This window comes from Mustelus asterias, chromosome 19 (assembly GCF_964213995.1).
Source record: "Mustelus asterias chromosome 19, sMusAst1.hap1.1, whole genome shotgun sequence".
Lineage (NCBI taxonomy): Eukaryota > Metazoa > Chordata > Chondrichthyes > Carcharhiniformes > Triakidae > Mustelus > Mustelus asterias.
In genome coordinates, this window is record NC_135819.1 from 12,854,848 (window position 1) to 12,875,077 (window position 20,230).

At 48.9% G+C, this 20,230-nt stretch overlaps 1 protein-coding gene across 1 annotated transcript in view; it reads left to right on the forward strand.

Moving 5' to 3' along the window:
- Positions 1-20,230, forward strand: part of notch3 (notch receptor 3) — a 241,975-nt gene that overhangs the window by 195,139 nt on the left and 26,606 nt on the right. Inside the window, exons 18-24 of the mRNA XM_078235047.1 lie at positions 2,231-2,459; positions 3,798-3,999; positions 4,732-4,885; positions 6,186-6,370; positions 8,022-8,154; positions 11,781-12,032; positions 17,011-17,123. Of these exons, the coding sequence (XP_078091173.1) occupies positions 2,231-2,459; positions 3,798-3,999; positions 4,732-4,885; positions 6,186-6,370; positions 8,022-8,154; positions 11,781-12,032; positions 17,011-17,123 (1,268 nt within the window). The remainder of the gene's footprint in view (positions 1-2,230; positions 2,460-3,797; positions 4,000-4,731; positions 4,886-6,185; positions 6,371-8,021; positions 8,155-11,780; positions 12,033-17,010; positions 17,124-20,230) is intronic.

Below are 20,230 nucleotides of genomic sequence, written 5' to 3' on the forward strand. Positions count from 1 at the left end.
CCCCAGAACATTAGCTGAGTTTCTGGATTAATAGTCCAGCGATAATACCACTAGGCCATCGCCTCCCCATAAGTTTAAAGCTTATTTATTAGTGTCACAAGTCGGCTTACATTAACACTGCAGTGAAGTTACAGTGAAAATCCCCTAGTGGCCACACTCCGGCACCTGTTCGGGTACACTGAGGGAGAATTTAGCACGGCTAATGCACCTGCAAAAAACTGTCACGGTAAAGGTAAACCGCAGCCTGTATCCAAGCCAGATAAACTGGGAGAAATGCAAGTTGCTGAATAAGATTCTCATTCTAGTCTTGTCTCGCCCTATCTACGTAACCTCCTCCAGCCCCATAAGATCTCTACGTTCCTTCCAACCATGACCTCTTGAGCATCCAGAAATTCATTTGGAATACCATTGTCTCGGCCCCAGGTTCTAGATTGACCTTTCTACAGATCCCTAGCTCTCTGTCCTCCTTTAACGCCCTCCTTACAGACTATCCCCTTGACTCATTTTTTGTTACCCCCTCGAGAAATGGCCTTGTTTGGTTCACGTTTAGTCTGGTTACGCTTCTGTGAAGCGGTTGAGGACGTTTTCAAATTCAAGGCACAACATAAATGGATTTGATTTGATTTATTATTGTCACATGTATTAGCATACAGTGCTAATACAGACAAAGCATATTGTTCATAGAGTAGGAAAGGAGAGAGTGCAAAATGTAATGTCACAGTCATAGCTAGGGTGTAGAGAAAGATCAACTTAATGCGAGGTAGGTCCATTCAAAAGTCTGATGGCAGCAGGGAAGAAGCTGTTCTTGAGTCGGTTGGTGCGTGACCTCAGACTTTTGTATCTTTTTCCCGATGGAAGAAGGTGGAAGAGAGAATGTCCGGGGTGCGTGGGGTCCTTGATTATGCTGGCTGCTTTTCTGAGGCAGCGAGAAGTGTAGACAGAGTCAATGGATGGGAGGCTGGTTTGCGTGATGGATTGGGCTACATTCACGACCCTTTGTAGTTTCTTGCGGTCATGGACAGAGCAGGAGCCATACCAAGTTGTGATACATCCAGAAAGGATGCTTTCTGTGGTGCATCCGAAGAGTTGGTGAGAATTGTAGTGGACATGCCAAATTTCCTTAGTCCCTTGGAAGTTGCTGTGGTTGAATTGTATCTCACTGTAATCAAGCTGTGAATCCCAAATCCCACTCCAGTGACTTCAGCACAGAATTTAGTCTCAGCACTCCAGTGTCACACTGATGGGATGTTAACCAGGGACCATGTCTGCCCCCTCAGTGGGGAACATAAAACGAACCTACAGCACTATTTTTAAGGAGAGCGGTGCGAGGTGGGTCGGTCTCCCTCTGATGTCTCAATCAATATTTATCCCACGACCAACATCACTTTACTGTGTGTAGGATTTTTGTGTGCTGCTGCGTTTCTTATCCTTTTTTAATTCATTCGTGGGACATGGGCACCGCTGGCTGGGCCAGCATTTATTGCCCATCCCCAGTTGCCCTTAAACTGAGTGACCTACTTCAGAGGACAGTTGAGAGTCAACCACATTGCTGTGGCTCTGGAGTCACAGGTAGGCCAGACCATGTAAGGAAGGCAGATTTCCTTCCCTAAAAGGACATTGGGTTTTCCCAACAATGGTTTCATGGTCATCAGTAGATTCTTAATTCCAGATATCGTCACCACATCAGTTTGTAAAGTGATTTGGGACATTCTGGGCGGGATTTTAAGACCTCGCTTGTTAGAATGTAACCGGTGACAAACTTTGTATCGGACATAATGTGACCAATAGTGACCAGCTGTAAGGGTCAGCTGATCCAGTAAACCATGAAACCAATGATGTGATGGTCAGCTGACTCACTATAAATAAGAACCTGTTTGGAATTGTGGAGAGCCTGGAGTGGCCCAGGGCGAGGCCCTAGGTTTGGAGTAATGAAGTTTCTTTATTAAATCCTTTCTTTGATTTATAAATTGGAGTAAGTTTTGTTATATTTTTATTGTCTGCATTTGAAGAGTTCCTTCTGAAGAAACATCGCTTGGGCGAGTTCGTAAAATCCCGCCTGAGGCCAACGGATTCTGGGAACCTCACTGCCCCAGTTCCGGGGCAGACGATGTGGCAGGTTTTCAGCTTCCGAGACTGTGAAAGACATTATAGAAATCCAAACTTCTTTCATTCTTCGTCTCTCCAACCCAGCTTCGCTGTAAGATATTAATTGCTACTTTCCTCTCCCCAGGTCCCTGTCTGAATGGCGGCGCCTGTCTGGATCAAATCAACTCCTTCATTTGTCGCTGCCTGCCAGGCTTTGCAGGCACCCGGTGCGCTGACGAGATCAATGAATGCCACAGCAACCCGTGCCACAATGGGGGCACCTGCACGGATTATGTCAACAGCTATACCTGTACCTGTAAACCTGGGTTTAATGGACTTCACTGTGAGAACAATATTCCAGACTGCACAGAGAGGTGAGCCCAATGGAAGAAACCACAAAGGGTCATTAATGTAGCCCAATCCATCACTCAAACCAGCCTCCCATCCATTGACTCTGTCTACACTTCCCACTGCCTTGGAAAAGCAGCCAGCATAATCAAGGGCCCCACGCGCCCCGGACATTCTCTCTTCCACCTTCTTCTGTCGGTAAAAAGATACAAAAGTCTGAGGTCACGTACCAACCGACTCAAGAACAGCTTCTTCCCTGCTGCCGTCACACTTTTGAATGGACCTAAAGTTAAAGTTTATTTATTAGTGTCACAAGTAAGGCTTACATTAACGCTGCAATGAAGTTACTGTGAAATTCCCCTTGTCGCATTAAGTTGGTCTTTCTCTGCACCCTAGCTATGATTGTAACACTACATTCTGCACCCTCTCCTTTCCTTCTCTATGAACGGTATGCTTCGGGCAGCACGGTAGCACAGTGGTTAGCGCTGTTGCTTCGCAGCGCCAGGGACCCGGGTTCAATTCCCGGCTTGGGTCACTATCTGTGCGGAGTTTTCAGGTTCTCTCCGTGTCTGCGTGGGTTTCTTCCGGGTGCTCCGGGTTTCCTCCCACAGTCTGAAAGACGTGCTGGTTAGGGTGCATTGACCCGAACAGGCGCTGGACTGTGGCGACTCGGGGAATTTCACGGCAACTTCATTGCAGTGTTAATGTAAGCCTTACTTGTGACCAACAAATAAACTTTACTTTAACTTTGTCAGTATAGCACGCAAGAAACAATACTTTTCACTGTATACTAATACATGTGACAATGATAAATCAAATCAAATCAAAATAGAGCAACCAATGTCTGATTATCTGGTCATTTTTCTCATCGCTGCTTGTGGGAGCTTGCTGTGCACAAATTGGCTGCAGTGTTTCTGACGTTGCTACAGTAACTACACATCAAAAGGATTGATACCCTGAGGTAAAAGGCGCTATAGAAATGCAAGTCTTTCTTCCTTATTCAACAATGAGAATATCACACCTCAAACTGATCTTCTTGCCTTTCCGCTGCTCTCTCTGACAAAGAAGTATTAAACAAATGTAAGACGCTAAAAGTTGCTGCATTACTGTAGTTTGGATTCATTTTCTCAGCCTTATGATACAATCAACCGCTACACTCTTTGACCTGACAAATTATACACTTTGATATATGTTAGTTATGCTGAAGTTATTGGTGAGGATTGTCAGCAGTGGGTTTACTGTGCTCGTACCCTGGAGGCTCTGACTTGAGACACTCTGGCAGAACCTCCACAGCAGAAAGACATGGATCAGGACAATCATGCTTCAGGACAAAATATGGACGTTAATGATGCTCTCTCTTCCAGCTCCTGTTTTAACGGAGGGACCTGTATTGATGGTATTGACATGTACAGCTGCCACTGCCGTTCTGGCTTCACCGGTTCCAGTTGCCAGTATGACATTGACGAGTGTAACTCTCAGCCGTGTCTGAATGGGGGGGTGTGCATCGATGGCCTGGAGTCCTACAGGTGTACCTGTCCTCATGGGTACACAGGTGACCAGTGTCAGGTGAGGATTTGCTTATTACCACCTGCTTTCTCTCTCAAATCCATGAGCCCCCTCACACAGCAACCACGGTGCAACTACATCTATTAACCACAGCCTGCACCTATTCAGTGTGTATCTGTATCCATAGAATCCTACAGTGCAGAAGGAGGCCATTCAGCCCATCGAGTCTGCACCGACAACATTCCCACCTAGGCCCTATCCCCGGAACCCCACGTATTTACCCTGCTAATCCCTCTAACCTACACATCCCGGAACGCTAAGGGGCAATTTAGCATGGCCAGTCCACCTAACCTGCACATCTTTAGATACTAAGAGGCAATTTACCATAGCCAATCCACCCAACCTGCACATCTTTGAAGTGTGGGAGGAAACCGGAGGAAACCCACGCAGACACGGGGAGAACGTGCAGACTCCGCACAGACAGTGACCCAAGCCAGGAATCGAACCTGGCGCTGTGAAGCAGCAGTGTTAACCACTGTGCCGCCCACCGTCCCGTGCCAGCTTCGTAAGTCAAAGGACACCAGCTATACCATCTGGGTGGAGACGGTGAGGGTGGATTCTCTCCCAGGAGGATGGGCTGATTTTTCTCACCCATCTCTTGTCCAGTTGGTCACAAAGTGGGCAACGTAGAGGAGAGATGGGCACCAATGCGCACTGGCGCAGAGAGACAAGTCCAAATGGCTGAATAAATCCTCGCAGGCATTGATAGCAATCTGTCCCCTTCACCCTTAGATCAGCACGGACTGGTGCAGTAAATCCCCCTGCAAGAATGGCGGACGATGTCGCCCAACAAGAACATCCTTCACCTGCGAGTGCGCGAGTGGTTGGACCGGGCGCTACTGCGACATCCCCAACGTGTCGTGTGAAGTGGCCGCGGCACAGAGAGGTAGGGGCTGTGATGTGTTGATCCTCTAGTGTGGCACCCAGTGCAAGGCGGGTGGATAATGGCCGCACAACCTTCAGGAGTGAAGCCAGGTGAATGACTGGCATGGAACTGTCGATCTGATATGTTAGCATGGAGGGAGCCTCATTCCAATTGGGGTAATTCTAATAGGAATACTTAAAGTAAAAGAAAGTACAGTCGCCGTAGTCCCAGATGACCGTACACTGCTCGCCCCCTCAAAGGAGAGAGAGCAGAGGTGATTCAGCCTGAGTGGTGATTTAGAATCATAGAATCCCTACAGTGCAGAAGGAGGCCATTCGGCCCATCGAGTCTGCACCAACCACAATCCCACCCAGGCCCTATTCCATATTTACCCTGCTAATCCCCCTGACACTAGGGTCAATTTAGCAATGGCCAATCCACCTAACCCGCACATCTTTGGACTGTGGGAGGAAACCGGAGAACCTGGAGGAAACCCATGCAGACACGAGGAGAACGTGCAAACTCCACACAGGCAGTGACCCAAGCCAGGAATTGAACCCAGGTCCCTGGCCCTGTGAGGCAGCTGTGCTAGCCACTGTGCCACCGTGCCACCCAAGGATTTCAAGGGTCAATTTAGCATGGCCAATCAACCTGACCCGCACATCTTTGGACTGTGGGAGGAAACTGGAGCACCCGGAGGAAACCCCCGCAGACACGGGAAGAACGTGCAAACTCCACACAGACAGTGACCCAAGCCGGGAATCGAACCCGGGTCCCTGGCGCTGTGAGGAAGCGGTGCTAGCCACTGTGCTGCCCAAGGATCACCAGGGTCAATTTACCATGGCCAATCAACCTGACCCGCACATCTTTGGAGGAAACCAGAGCACCCAGAGGAAACCCACACAGACACGGGGAGAATGTGCAAACTCCACAGTCCTCAGGCGAGGGGGCGAGGTTGAGAAGGCGGGGCCTTCATGAATAACCTCAGCCGGTGCGGGAATCGAACCCGCGCTGTTGGCATCGCTAACCAGCTGTCCAGCCAACTGAGCTAAAACCAGGCCCCATGGTAGCAAAAAAAAGGAGTGCTGAATGTTGATATTGAAGTGAGAACATGCTCCAATCCTAGTGGTTAAGACCCCAACCGTGGCATTGTAAGTAGCTCTGCTGTGGACACTGAATCTTGCTGTTTTCACTCCCAATTCTGCCTGTACCAGCTAACCATCCAGATTTGCCCTTTCAGAGCGGATGTGCAATCAAGCACTGTCCGTTTGTCCCGATGTTCAGACATATCTTCATTGCTGTTCTGCTCTTTTTTCACAAGGAGTGGCTGTGACCCAACTCTGCCATCACGGAGGCTCGTGTTTCAGGGCGGGGAACGCGCATTACTGTATCTGCCCCAAGAGCTACACCGGCAGCTACTGTGAGAGCGAGGTGGACCAGTGCGCCTCCAACCCATGTCACAATAGCGCCACCTGCAGGAGCTTCGTCGGAGGCTACGTGTGTGAGGTGAGAAGCAACAGGAGCACAATGCTACATCTCAACGGCCCGTCCCTAAGGGGCTTTGGAGAAGATGCCTCAAGCTCTTTCATTTTGCAGTCAGAAGTCTCACAACACCAGGTTAAAGTCCAACAGGTTTATTTGGAGGCACTCACCTGAAGAAGGGGCGGCGCTCCGAAAGCTCGTGCTACCAAATAAACCTGTTGGACTTTAACCTGGTGTTGTGAGACTTCTTATTGTGCCCACCCCAGTCCCAACGCCGGCATCTCCACATCATGGCTTTCATTTTTCACTGATGGGAACCTCTCCTCATGTTTATTGTTAATATTTTTTGTATTTTTCTTGATTTGATTTGATTTATTATTGTTGTAATGAGTCCTCGGAGGCAGAAGTCCCTTCACCAAAATCCCTTTGGTCTGACAACAGCATACAGAAGGCTTTCAGTCAGCAGTCTACACTAGGAGTCCCAGAGGAACTGACACGCCTGGATAAATACAAAGCAAGAGGCTCCCTGATTGGCCCATCAATTTGGCCCTTAAGCAGGGAGTTCATATTCTAACGGGCCCACTTCAATTGCCTGATTAAAGTCATTACAATTGTCATGTGTATTGGGATACAGTGAAAAGTATTGTTTCTAGCGCACTATACAGACAAAGCATACCGTTCATAGAGTACATAGGGGAGAAGGAAAGGAGAGAATGCAGAATATAGTGTCACAGTCATAGCTAGAGTGAGGAGAAAGATCAACTTAATGCGAGGTAAGTCCATTCAAAAGTCTGCTGGCAGCAGGGAAGACGTTGTTCTTGAGTCGGTTGGTATGCGACCTCAGAGTTTTGTATCTTTTTCCCGACGGATGAAGGTGGAAGAAAGAATGTCCAGGGTGGATATCAAGATACACCTTGAACGTTGTTAACGTGCCTGCTTCGAGTGGACGTGGAGAGGATGTTTCCACCAGTCGAAAAAACTAGAACCAGAGGGCACAACCTCAGGCTAAAGGGACGATCCTTTAAAACAGAGATGAGGAGGAATTTCTTCAGCCAGAGAGTGGTGAATCTGTGGAACTCTCTGCCGCAGAAGGCTGTGGAGGCCAGGTCATTGAGTGTCTTTAAGACAGGGATAGATAGGTTCTTGATTGATAAGGGGATCAGGGGTTATGGGGAAAAGGCAGGAGAATGGGGATGAGAAAAATATCAGCCATGATTGACTGGCGGAGCAGACTCGATGGGCCGAGTGGCCTAATTCTGCTCCTATGTCTTATCCTAGAAACCCTACAGTGCAGAAAGAGGCCATTTGGCCCATCGAGTCTGCACCGACCACAATCCCACCCAGGCCCTACCCCCATATTCCTACACATTTACCCACTAATCCCTCCAACCTACGTATCTCAGGACACTAAGGGGTAATTTTAGCATGGCCAATCAACCTAACCCACACATCTTTGGACTGTGGGAGGAAACCGGAGCACCCGGAGGAAACCCACGCAGACACGGGGAGAACGTGCAAACTCCACACAGACAGTGACCCAAGCCGGGAATCGAACCCGGGTCCCTGGAGCTGTGAAGCAGCAGCGCTAACCACTGTGCTACCGTGCTGCTCCTTATGTTGAGAGATGTGCTTGTCATGTCCCGTGCTGAATTAAACTTTGACCTCTTTCCCTCAGTGCATGCCGGGCTACAAGGGGAAGACCTGCAAACTGGAGGTGAATGAGTGTGAGTCAAACCCATGCCAGAATGGAGGCACCTGCCTTGATCTGATTGGCCGATACATCTGCTCCTGTCCACCAGGAACCCTGGGTAAGTGAGTTCGGATTCGTCACATAAACTGGTTTAAATTAGGAAAAGAGAAAATGAGTGGATGCTGGAATCTGAAACAAGAACAGAGGAAACTGGAAAAACAGCAGGTCTGCTGGATCTCTCAGGAGAGAAACACAGTTAACATTTCGAGTCTGGAACCTTCGTCAGAGCTCAGAAGGGGGAGAATGTGTTGGAGCTAAAGAAGCTGCCATAAGAAGTAGCAACTTTAATAACAAACAACAGCTGGTCAGATGTGAGAGGTGGAGGGAGGGAGAAATCCTACAGTGCAGAATGAGGCAATTCGGCCCATCGAGCCTGCACCGACAACAATCCCACCCAGGCCCTATCCCCATAACCCCACATATTTACCCCGCTAATCCCTCTACCCTACGCATCCCGGGACACTAAGGGGCAATTTACCATGGCCAATGCATCTAACCCACACATCTTTGGACTGTGGGAGGAAACCGGAGCAGCCGGAGGAAACCCACACAGACACGGGGAGAACGTGCAGACTCCACACAGACAGTGACCCGAGCCAGGAATTAAACCCGGGTCTGTGAGGCTGTAACCCACTGTGCCACCATGCCGCCCCAATCGTATCGAGGAGTGCATGTCATAGAGTCGTACAGAACAGAAATAGGCCCTTTGGCCCACCACATCTACTCCTGCCATCAAATACCAATCTATACTAATCCCATTTACCAGCTCTTGGTCCAGAGCCTGCAATGTCTTGGTGATTTCAATGCCTGTCCAGATTTTTCTTAAATGCTGTCTCCAGCACCCTCTCAGGCAGCACGTACCAACATTCCACCACCCTCTGGGTGAAAACATTTTCCCTCAGATCCCCTCTCAACCACTTACTCCTCACCTTCGACCTTTGCCCTCTGGTCTTAAGACACCTGTGCTGTGGGGAAAACATTCTTAGAATTTACCCTATCTGTGCCTCTCATAATTTTGTACACCTCTATCAGATCCCCCCTCTGCCTCCTCTGCTCCAGGGAAAAAAAACCCCAGCCTATCCAGTCTCCCCTCATAGCTGAAGCTTTCCATCCCAGGCAACATCCCGGTGAATCTCCACTGCCCCCTCTCCAGTGCAATCACTTCCTTGCGATAGTCTGACAACAGAACTGCACACGGTACTCCATCTATGGCCTAACCAATATTTTATAAAGTTGTACCCAGACCTCCCTGCTTCTATATTCCATGCCCCGGCTAATGAAGGCAAGCATTCCGCATGCCTTCTTCACCATCCTATCTATCTGTGCTGCGACTTTCAGGGACCTATGGACTTGGACACCATGGTCCCTTTTTTCCTCAACACTCTCAGGGAGTGTGTATGTCCTACCCTTATTAGACCTCCCAAAATGCATTACCACACATTTATCAGGATTAAATCCCATCTGCCGTGGCTCGACCCAACTGATCAATAACAGTCTGTAGCCTCAGACAATCCTCCTCACTATCACCAGTTTTTTGCAAACTTGCGAATTATACCTTCTACATTCACATTTGGTTGTCACTGTACGGAATGTGAAAAGAAAAGAGAGGAAAGGGGGTGCAAGTGGGGGATTAAGATGGAGGAGAACATTGAATCCCGAGGGCTCAAAAGTAGGATGTGGAGAACTGTTCGCAAGATGGAAGAGCAAGAGGTTATCACTGAGCAGTGCAGCACAACAACAAAGAGCGGAGTTGAAAGGATTTAGGTTGCGTGAGTTGTCCGATATTTCCAGGTCAATTGAGGGTTAAACATGTGGGTTGGAATTTTGCCGCCTTGCCCACCCCAGAATCGGGGCGGGCGAGGCTCGCGGAACGGCATTCTCCATTGGCCGCGGGTGGGATCTCACGAGCCTCAAGGCGGGCCGGGTGGTAAAATTCCGGCAGCGAAGTTGTTTCTTTGGCCTCAGGAGTTTGAACTAATGTTGGTTCCACTTTGCACCATCCCGATTTTGGATCGTTTGAGTTAAGATGTTACGAGCAGCAATTAAAACCCAACCCTGTCACTGCAGTTAAATTGTCACCAGACACAAGGCCAGGTATTAGACCTGTTCACAATGGGGATGGAATTTTACAACCCCTTTCCGCATTCCGTGCCCCCCAACAGGTGAGGGTAGTGTGGCATGGCAGTGGTGCCTGAAGTTCTTTACACTTGGACTTGTGGGCATCTCTAGGTAGGCAGCATTTATTGCCCATCCCTAATTGCCCCTTGAGAAGGTGGTGAATGGCATGTTGGCACGATGGTTAGCACTGCTGCCTCATAGCGCCGGAGACCTGGATTCGATTCCCGGCTTGGGTCACTGTCTGCGTGAAGTCTGCACGTTCTCCCCGTGTCTGCGTGGGTTTCCTCCGGGTGCTCCGGTTTCCCCCCACAGTCCAAAGATGTGCGGGTTAGGTGGATTGGCCGTGCTAAATTGCCCCTTGGTGTCAGGGGGACTAGCTAGGGTAAATGCATGGGGTTATGGGGATAGAGCCTGGGTGGGATTCTGTTCGGTGCAGACTCCATGGGCCGAATGGCCTCCTTCTGTACTGTAAGGATTCTATGATTCTATGGGTGAACCACCTTCTTGAAACGCTACAGTCCCTGTGGTGTAGGTACACCCACAGTGCTGTTGGAGAAGAAGTTCCAGAATTTTCACCCAGTGACAGTGAAGGAACGGCCGATTATATTTCCAAGTCAGGACAGTGAGCGACTTGGAAGGGCACCTCCAGGTGGTGGCATTCCCAGGTGTCTGCTGCCCTTGTCCTTCTTGATGGTAGAGGTTGTGGGTTTGGAAAGTGCTGCCCAAAGAATGTTGGTGAGTTGCTGCAGTACATCTTATAGATGGTACACACTGTTGCCACTATTCATCGGAGTAAATGTTCATGGAAGGAGTAGCAATCAAGTGGGTTTCTTTACCCTGAATGGTGTCAAGCTTCTTGAGTGTTGTTGGAGCTGCACCCATCCAAGCAAGTGGAGAGTATTCCATCACACTCCTGACTATCAACAACAACATCAATTTTCCTTGTAAATTTTTCCTTGCGTCTGGTAGACAGGCCTTGGGGGGGGGGTTGGGGAGTGAGTTATTCGCCTTTAACCTGCTCTTGTAGCCACAGTATTTATATGGCTAGTCCAGTTCAGTTTCTGGTCAATGGTGACCCTCAGAATGTTGATAGTGGGGGATTCAGCGATGGTAATGCTCTTGAATATCCCATGGGCAATGATTAATTCCTCTCTTGTTGGAGATGGTCATTGCCTGGCACTTGTGTAGCACAAATGTTACTTACAATTTGTCAGCCCAAGCTTGGATATTGTCCAGGACTTGCTGCATTTGGTTATGGACTGCTTCAGTATCTGAGGAGTCGCGAATGGTGCTGAACATTGTGCAATCATCGGCGAACATCCCCACTTCTGACCTTTTGTGAGATGGAAGGTCATTGATGAAGCCGCTGAAGATGGTTGGGCCACTGTTTTCTCGGTTGTAAAGGTTATATCACAGGGTAACCATGAGCTATTGTGAATTTCAGCCTTAGTCCCAGTTAACTCTGACCCCTAATCGTTACATTCATCCTCGATTTCTTCTGTAACTTGTGAAGTCTTGGTCACAATGCTTCAGCCGTCTTTTACTACTTGGAATTGTCTTTTGCAGGCGTGCTTTGTGAAATTAATGAAGATGATTGCGGCCTCTCTCCTGGCGCAAGTGCGTCCAAGTGTATGAATAACGGGACCTGTGTGGATAGAATCGGAGGCTACACCTGTAACTGCCCACCAGGGTTCACTGGTGATCGCTGCGAGGGTGATATTAACGAGTGCCTGTCAAACCCTTGTAACTCACAGACAACCACCGACTGCGTCCAGCTGCCGAATGACTACCAGTGTGTGTGCAAGCCTGGCTTCACAGGTCAGTGAGATTAACTGGATGTCGGCATGGCACTGATTCAGGATAATTCCCCCAGTTACTCAATCAAGCACACTCCACCCCACTCTGTCTCCCTTGCTCACTTTTCCAATGACCTATAACATTGTTCTCTCATTTTGATGCTGCCTCTTGAATACACCTCCGAGTGCAATCTGGGGCGGCACGGTGGTTAGCGCTGCTGCCTCACAGCGCCAGGGACCCGGGTTTGATTCCCGGCTTGGGTCACTGTCTGTGTGGAGTCTGCATGTTCTCCCCGTGTCTGCGTGGGTTTCCTCCGGGTGCTCTGGTTTCCTACCACAGTCCGAAAGACTTTCTGGTTAGGTGCTAAATTCTCCCTCAGTGTACCCGAACAGGCACTGGAGTGTGGCGACTAGGGGGATTTTCACAGTAACTTCATTGCAGTGTTAATGTAAGCCTACTTGTGACTAATAAATAAACTTTACTTATCCAGCCTTTCCTTCTGTCTGTTGCTCACATCACAAGAGTCGTTTGCAACAATCCTGTCTCTGGTTGATGCACCACACACACAAGCACGCATGCACATCCGCACACGCACGCGCACACACACACACACAAGCACGCATGCACATACGCACACGCACGCGCGCACACACACACAAGCATGCATGCACATACGCACACGCACGTGCACACACACACAAGCATGCATGCACATACGCACACGCACGCGTGCACACACAAGCATGCATGCACATACGCACACGCACGCGCACACACACAAGCACGCATGCACATACGCATGCGCACGCGCACACACAAGCACGCATGCACATACGCACGTGCACATGTGCCCACACACACGCACACACACACTCACATGCATGCACACACGCACGCGCACACACACACTCTCACACGCACGCGCATGCACGCACACACACACACACACACACACACACTCACTCATACACACACACGCACGCGCGCACGCACACACACACACACACAGACTTCACCCATTCGCTGCCGGGTATCTCTGGAAAGGGGACACACACTGTGTACCAGTGTGATCCCTTGCCCAGTGGGCACTGCAGGGACTGGAGTGTTTTCTACCAACTCATTCAATCCCTTTTTGTATCGATGTTTCACATTTCCTTTTAGAGATTATGGGGGGAATTTTACCATCCTGCCCGCTACAGGAATTCTAGTGGGTGAGGGACGGACGTACCAAGGTCCGTTGACCTCGGGTGGGATTTTGGGGCGAGTGCGGCTGGAAAATCCCGCCCTATGTTTACTGTGGTGCAGGACCCCTTTAAACGGCTGCCTTTCAATTTATCCCTGAATTTGCTGAGTCAGTTTATTTGGTTAACTCAAAAGATTTCATCCAGTCTCTTGCGCTCTCTCTCTCTCCCCTCTCTCTCTCTCCCCTCTTTCTCTCTCTCTTTCTCTCCTTTCCCCTCCTCCTCCCTCCCTCTCTCTCTCTCACCCTTTCTCTCTCGCTAACATACCCCAGGAGATACCGACAGTTTTAAAGTGTCTTTTCTTTACTGATGTTGCTCTTTGAGGGGTTGGGTTACCTGTAATGCAGCAGGTTGTTGCCAGGTGCATCGGCTCCATTTCTGTTCAGTTTCTAATGAAGAAAGGTGCCCGTTACAAATATAAAGAATGGGGGAGGGTGTGGCAGTTCACCACAAGGCCACACTCTCAAAACCAGAGCAGCCTACACAGAATATGCACACGAGAATTAGGCTATTCAACCCAATCTGTCTATGCGCCACACACGAGTCTCCTCCCACTCTAATTACTTAATCTCAGCATGTCTCTCCATTTCTTTCTTCATCATGCATGGATTCATGAGGGGAAAGTCATGCTTGACGAACATGTTGGATTTTTATGAAGATGTGACTAGGGCGGTTGATGGAGGAGAACCGGTGGATGCGGTGTTTTTGGATTTCCAAAAGGCGTTTGATAAGGTGCCCCATAAAAGGCTGCTGAAGAAGATTAGGGCACACGGAGTTGGGGGTAGTGTGTTAAAGTGGATTGGGGACTGGCTATCCGACAGGAAGCAAAGAGTCGGAATAAATAGGTGTTTTTCCGGTTGGAGGAAGGTAACTAGTGGCGTGCCGCAGGGATCGGTACTCGGGCCGCAACTGTTTACCATTTATATAGATGATCTGGAGGAGGGGACGGAGTGTAGGGTAACGAAGTTTGCAGACGACACAAAGATAAGTGGAAAAGTGAATCGTGTGGAGGACGGAGAAGATCTGCAGAGAGATTTGGACAGGCTGAGTGAGTGGGCGAGGATATGGCAAATGGAGTATAATGTTGATAAATGCGAGGTTATACACTTTGGAGGAAATAATAACAAATGGGATTACTATCTCAATGGAAACAAATTAAAACATGCTACCGTGCAAAGGGACCTGGGGGTCCTTGTGCATGAGACGCAAAAGCCCAGTCTGCAGGTACAACAGGTGATCAAGAAGGCAAATGGGATGTTGGCCTATATCGCGAGGGGGATAGAATATAAAAGCAGGGATGTCTTGATGCACCTGTACAGGGCATTGGTGAGGCCGCAGCTGGAATACTGTGTGCAGTATTGGTCCCCTTATATGAGGAAGGATGTATTGGCATTGGAGGGAGTGCAGAGAAGGTTCACCAGGTTGATACCGGAGATGAGGGGTTTGGATTATGAGGAGAGGCTGAGGAGATTGGGTTTGTACTCGTTGGAGTTTAGAAGGATGAGGGGGGATCTTATGGAGACTTATAAGATAATGCGGGGGCTGGATAGGGTGGAGGCGGAGAGATTCTTTCCACTTAGTAAGGAAGTTAAAACTAGAGGACACAGCCTCAAAATAAAGGGGGGTCGGTTTAAGACAGAGTTGAGGAGGAACTTCTTCTCCCAGACGGTGGTGAATCTCTGGAATTCTCTGCCCACTGAGGTGGTGGAGGCTACCTCGCAGAATATGTTTAAAGCGCGGATGGATGGATTCCTGATCGGTAAGGGAATTAAGGGTTATGGGGATCAGGCGGGTAAGTGGTACTGATCCACGTCAGATCAGCCATGATCTTATTGAATGGCGGGGCAGGCTCGAGGGGCTAGATGGCCTACTCCTGCTCCTATTTCTTATGTTCTTATGTTCTTATGTCTTTATCATTCTAATTTCCCATAAAGGCATCTCCTCAAATACTCCTGGCTCTCCACCCTCACCACTCTCTGGGTAAAGGCGTTTCTTCTGGGGTGACGCGGTGGCACAGTGGTTAGCACTGCTGCCTCACAGCGCCAGGGACCCGGGTTTGATTCCAGGCCTTGGGTCACTGTCTGTGTGGAGTTTGCACATTCTCCCCGTGTCTGGGTGGGTTTCCTCCGGGTGCTCCAGTTTCCTCCCACAGTCCAAAGATGTGCGGCTTAGGTGGATTGGCCATGCTAAATTGCCCCTTAGTATCAGGGGGACTAGCTCGGGTAAATGTATGGGGATAGGGCCTGGGTGGGATTGTGGTTGGTGCAGACTCGATGGGCTGAATAGCCTCCTTCTGCACTGTAGGATACTATGATTCTGAGTTCCCAGTTGAATTTATTAGTGACTATCTTATGTTTCCAAATGCTCATTTGGGACTCCCCCCACAAGTAGAAGCATCTCGACAGCCACCAAATCTAACCCTTTCTTCATTTTCAAGCCCTTAATCAGGGAAGCTCTCGGCCTTTCCTTTTCTCGAGCCAAGAGCCATAGTTTGTTCAGTTTTCCCGAATGGTTACAAACCGGCATGGTGGCACAGTGGTTAGCACTGCTGCCTCGCAGCGCCAGGGACCTGAGTTCGATTCCCAGCTTGGGTCACTGTCTGTGCGGAGTCTGCATGTTCTCCCCGTGTCGGTGCAGACTCGATGGGCTGAATGACCTCCTTCTGTACTGTAGGGATTCTATGATAAATCTTTTTCGCATTTTCTCCAGTACCCCTCCTTTTAGTAGCACAGAGACCTGCGTAATACATCAAGTGCGGGCTGACAAAGGTTATATGAAATGTTTAATTTAACTTCAAGTTTAAACTGAATTCTCAACTTTACAATTACATTCCTCTGGCAATGAGCTTTGTTTGCATTGTTTTTATGGCTCTCTTAAACATTCATTACTGCCCTCACTGATTTGTGTATCTGCTGTCAAATCATTGGAAATGTTCACAAGCCTTTTGTTTTCCTGAGATGACTTACTTTAATTTCAAATGTGAGTACTTTACATCCTCACTTGTGTGTGACACAGTTTCAACGAGTAATGATATTGTAAGATTGCCTTTGTTGCTCCCTGTGCTTGCAATCAACGACAGTGATCCTTTGCAAGCGCCCTTTGACCCCCGCTACAACCCAGGTGGCACAGTGGGGTTAGCACTGCTGCCTCACAGTGCCAGGGACCCGGCTTGGGTCACTGCCTGTGCGGTGTCTGGACGTTCATAGAATCATAGAAACCCTACAGTGCAGAAGGAGGCCATTCGGCCCATCGAGTCTGCACCGACCACAATCCCACCCAGGCCATATCCCTACATATTTTACCCACTAACCCCTCTAACCTACGCATCTCAGGACACTAAGGGGCAATTTTAGCATGGCCAATCAACCGAACCCGCACATCTTTGGACTGTGGGAGGAAACCGGAGCACCCGGAGGAAACCCACGCAGACACGAGGAGAATGTGCAAACTCCACACAGACAGCGACCCGAGCCGGGAATCGAACCCGGGACCCTGGAGCTGTGAAGCATCAGTGCTAACCACTGCGCTACTGCGTTCTCCCTGTGTCTGCGTGGATTTCCTCCAGGTGCTCCGGTTTCCTCCCACAGTCTGAAAAAACTTGCTGGTTAGGGTGGATTGACCCGAACAGGCGCCGGGGTGGTGGCGACTAGGGGAATTTTCACAGTAACTTCATTGCAGTGTTAATGTAAGCCTTACTTGTGACTAATAAATTAACTTAACTTAACAGTTCATCCTGTAATTTTTCTTTTCTCCCATAGGCCGTCACTGCCAAAGCGTCATCAACATGTGTGAATCTCAGCCCTGCCAGAATGGGGGCCACTGCAAAATCACGGTCAATACGCCACTTGGATACACCTGCAAGTGTCAATCGGTGAGTGCCAGTGAAAAAAAAAGAGCTTGTTTTGGAAAGCAGTGAGACCTGCCACTTCCCTGCCTTTCCCCACCCGTTTTCTCTGTTGCTTACTTTTAACGGTGGCCGTTTTCCCAACGCTCTTTGCCTCAAATGGTTCAATTTGGGAGCGTTCTGCCCAGCTGCCCAATGGGCCATGATGTGGAGATGCCGGCGTTGGACTGGGGTGGGGCGCAGTAAGAAGTCTCACAACACCAGGCTAAAGTCCAACAGGTTTATTTGGAATCACGAGCTTTCAGAGCGCTGCTCCTTCCTCAGGTGAGCGGAGAGGTAGGTTTGACAAACACGGCATATATAGACAAGGACGCAATTGCGAGATGACGTTTTGAATGCGAAACTTTACAGGTAATCAAGTCTTTACAGGTACTGGCAGTGCGAGTGGAGAGAGGTTTAATCACAGGTTAAAGAGGTATGAATTGTCTCAAGCCCGGACAGTGAGTGAGATTTTGCAAGCCCAAATGGTGGGGTCACATGTAGTGTGACATAAGATCCCGGTTGAGGCCGTCCTCATGTGTGCGGAATTTGGCTATCAGTTTCTGCTCGGCGATTCTGCATTGCCATGTGTCTTGAAGGGTGCCTTGGAGAACGCTTACCCGAAGATCGGAGGCTGAATGCCCTTGACTGCTGAAGTGTTCCCCAAGAGGAAGGGAACACTCCTGCCTGGTGATTGTCATGGGGTGTCCAATTCATCCATTGTCCATGCAAACGCTACGACAACAAAATCTTACTAACTGTCCTGGCTTGAGACAATTCACTCCTCTTTAACCTCTCTCCACTCACACTGTCTGTACCTGTAAAGACGTGATTACCTGTAAAGACTCGCATTCCAACCATTATCTTGCAATTGTGTCTCTGTCTATATTTGCCGTGTTTGTGAAACCTACCTCTTCCCTCACCTGATGAAGGAGCAGTGCTCCGAAAGCTCATGGCTCCAGATAAACCTGTTGGACTTTAGACCATAAGACATAGGAGCGGAAGTAAGGCCATTCGGCCCATCGAGTCCACTCCACCATTCAATCATGGTTGATTTCAACTCCACTTACCCGCTCTCTCCCCATAGCCCTTAATTCCTCGAGAAATCAAGAATTTATCAATTTCTGTCTTGAAGACGCTCAACGTCTCGGCCTCCACAGCCCTCTGTGGCAATGAATTCCACAGACCTACCACTCTCTGGCTGAAGATATTTCTCCTCATCTCTGTTCTAAAGTGACTCCCTTTTATTCTAAGGCTGTGCCCCCGTGTCCTAGTCTCCCCTGCTAATGGAAACAACTTCCCTACGTCCATCCTATCTAAGCCGTTCATTATCTTGTAAGTTTCTATTAGATCTCCCCTCAACCTCCTAAACTCCAATGAATATAATCCCACGATCCTCAGACGTTCATCGTATGTCAGGCCTACCATTCCTGGGATCATCCGTGTGAATCTCCGCTGGACCCGCTCCAGTGCCAGTATGTCCTTCCTGAGGTGTGGGGCCCAAAATTGCTCACAGTACTCCAAATGGGGCCTAACCAGTGCTTTATAAAGCCTCAGAAGTACATCCCTGCTTTTGTATTCCAAGCCTCTTGAGATAAATGACAACATTACATTTGCTTTCTTAATTACGGACTCAACCTGCAAGTTTACCTTTAGAGAATCCTGGACTAGGACTCCCAAGTCCCTTTGCACTTTAGCATTATGAATTTTGTCACCGTTTAGAAAATAGTCCATGCCTCTATTCTTTTTTCCAAAGTGCAAGACCTCGCACTTGCCCACGTTGAATTTCATCAGCCACTTCTTGGACCACTCTCCTAAACTGTCTAAATCTTTCTGCAGCCTCCCCACCTCCTCAATACTACCTGCCCCTCCACCTATCTTTGTATCATCGGCAAACTTGGCCAGAATGCTCCCAGTCCCGTCATTTAGATCGTTAATATATAAAGAGAACAGCTGTGGCCCCAACACTGAACCCTGCGGGACACCACTTGTCACCGGTTGCCATTCTGAGAAAGAACCTTTTATCCCAACTCTCTGCCTTCTGTCTGACAGCCAATCGTCAATCCATGTTAGTACCTTGCCTCGAATACCATGGGCCCTTATTTTACTCAGCAGTCTCCCGTGAGGCACCTTGTCAAAGGCCTTTTGGAAGTCAAGATAGATAACATCCATTGGCTCTCCTTGGTCTAACCTATTTGTTATCTCTTCAAAGAACTCTAACAGGTTTGTCAGGCACGACCTCCCCTTACTAAATCCATGCTGACTTGTCCTAATCCGACCCTGCACTTCCAAGAATTTAGAAATCTCATCCTTAACGATGGATTCTAGAATTTTGCCAACAACTGAGGTTAGGCTAATTGGCCTATAATTTTCCATCTTTTTTCTTGTTCCCTTCTTGAACAGTGGGGTTACAACAGCGATTTTCCAATCCTCTGGGACTTTCCCTGACTCCAGTGACTTTTGAAAGATCATAACTAACGCCTCCACTATTTCTTCAGCTATCTCCTTTAGAACTCTAGGATGTAGCCCATCTGGTGTTGTGAGACTTCTTACTGAGTTCAATGGGAGTAGGATTAAAATTGGTCTCCGCGCCTCTGCGTGGGAGGTGGGGATAATTGGGCTCCTGCTCCTTCCTGGTTGCTACCTATAGCTCTGGTTGCTGGACCAAGACAAGATTGGGAACGTCTCTTGTGTCTCAATGGTGGGTGTCACCATTTGTCTGGATTCACCCAGGCAGAGTTGCCACTTGACCAAGGTGGTGAAGGATAGCCAGTTCTGTGAACCCAGTCAGGTGCTGGGGATTACAATGAGATAAATCGCTCCCTGCACTCTTTGGTCTCGTGTACCCTTTTTCAAGGCTAGCATTTATTGTCCTAGTTGCCCATATTTGACACAACGGACTGGCTTGCTAAGCAACCTCAGAGGGCAGTTAAGAGTCAGCTGCACTGGCCTAAGACTGGAGTTACTTATAGGCGGGAGTGGATCGGAACGAGTCCGAAAGGACACTAACGAACCCGTTGGGTTTTTGAAGACCACCATATGGTCCCTTTTGCTTATAATCAGCTTCTTACTTCTGGATTTTTCTTTCAACTGAA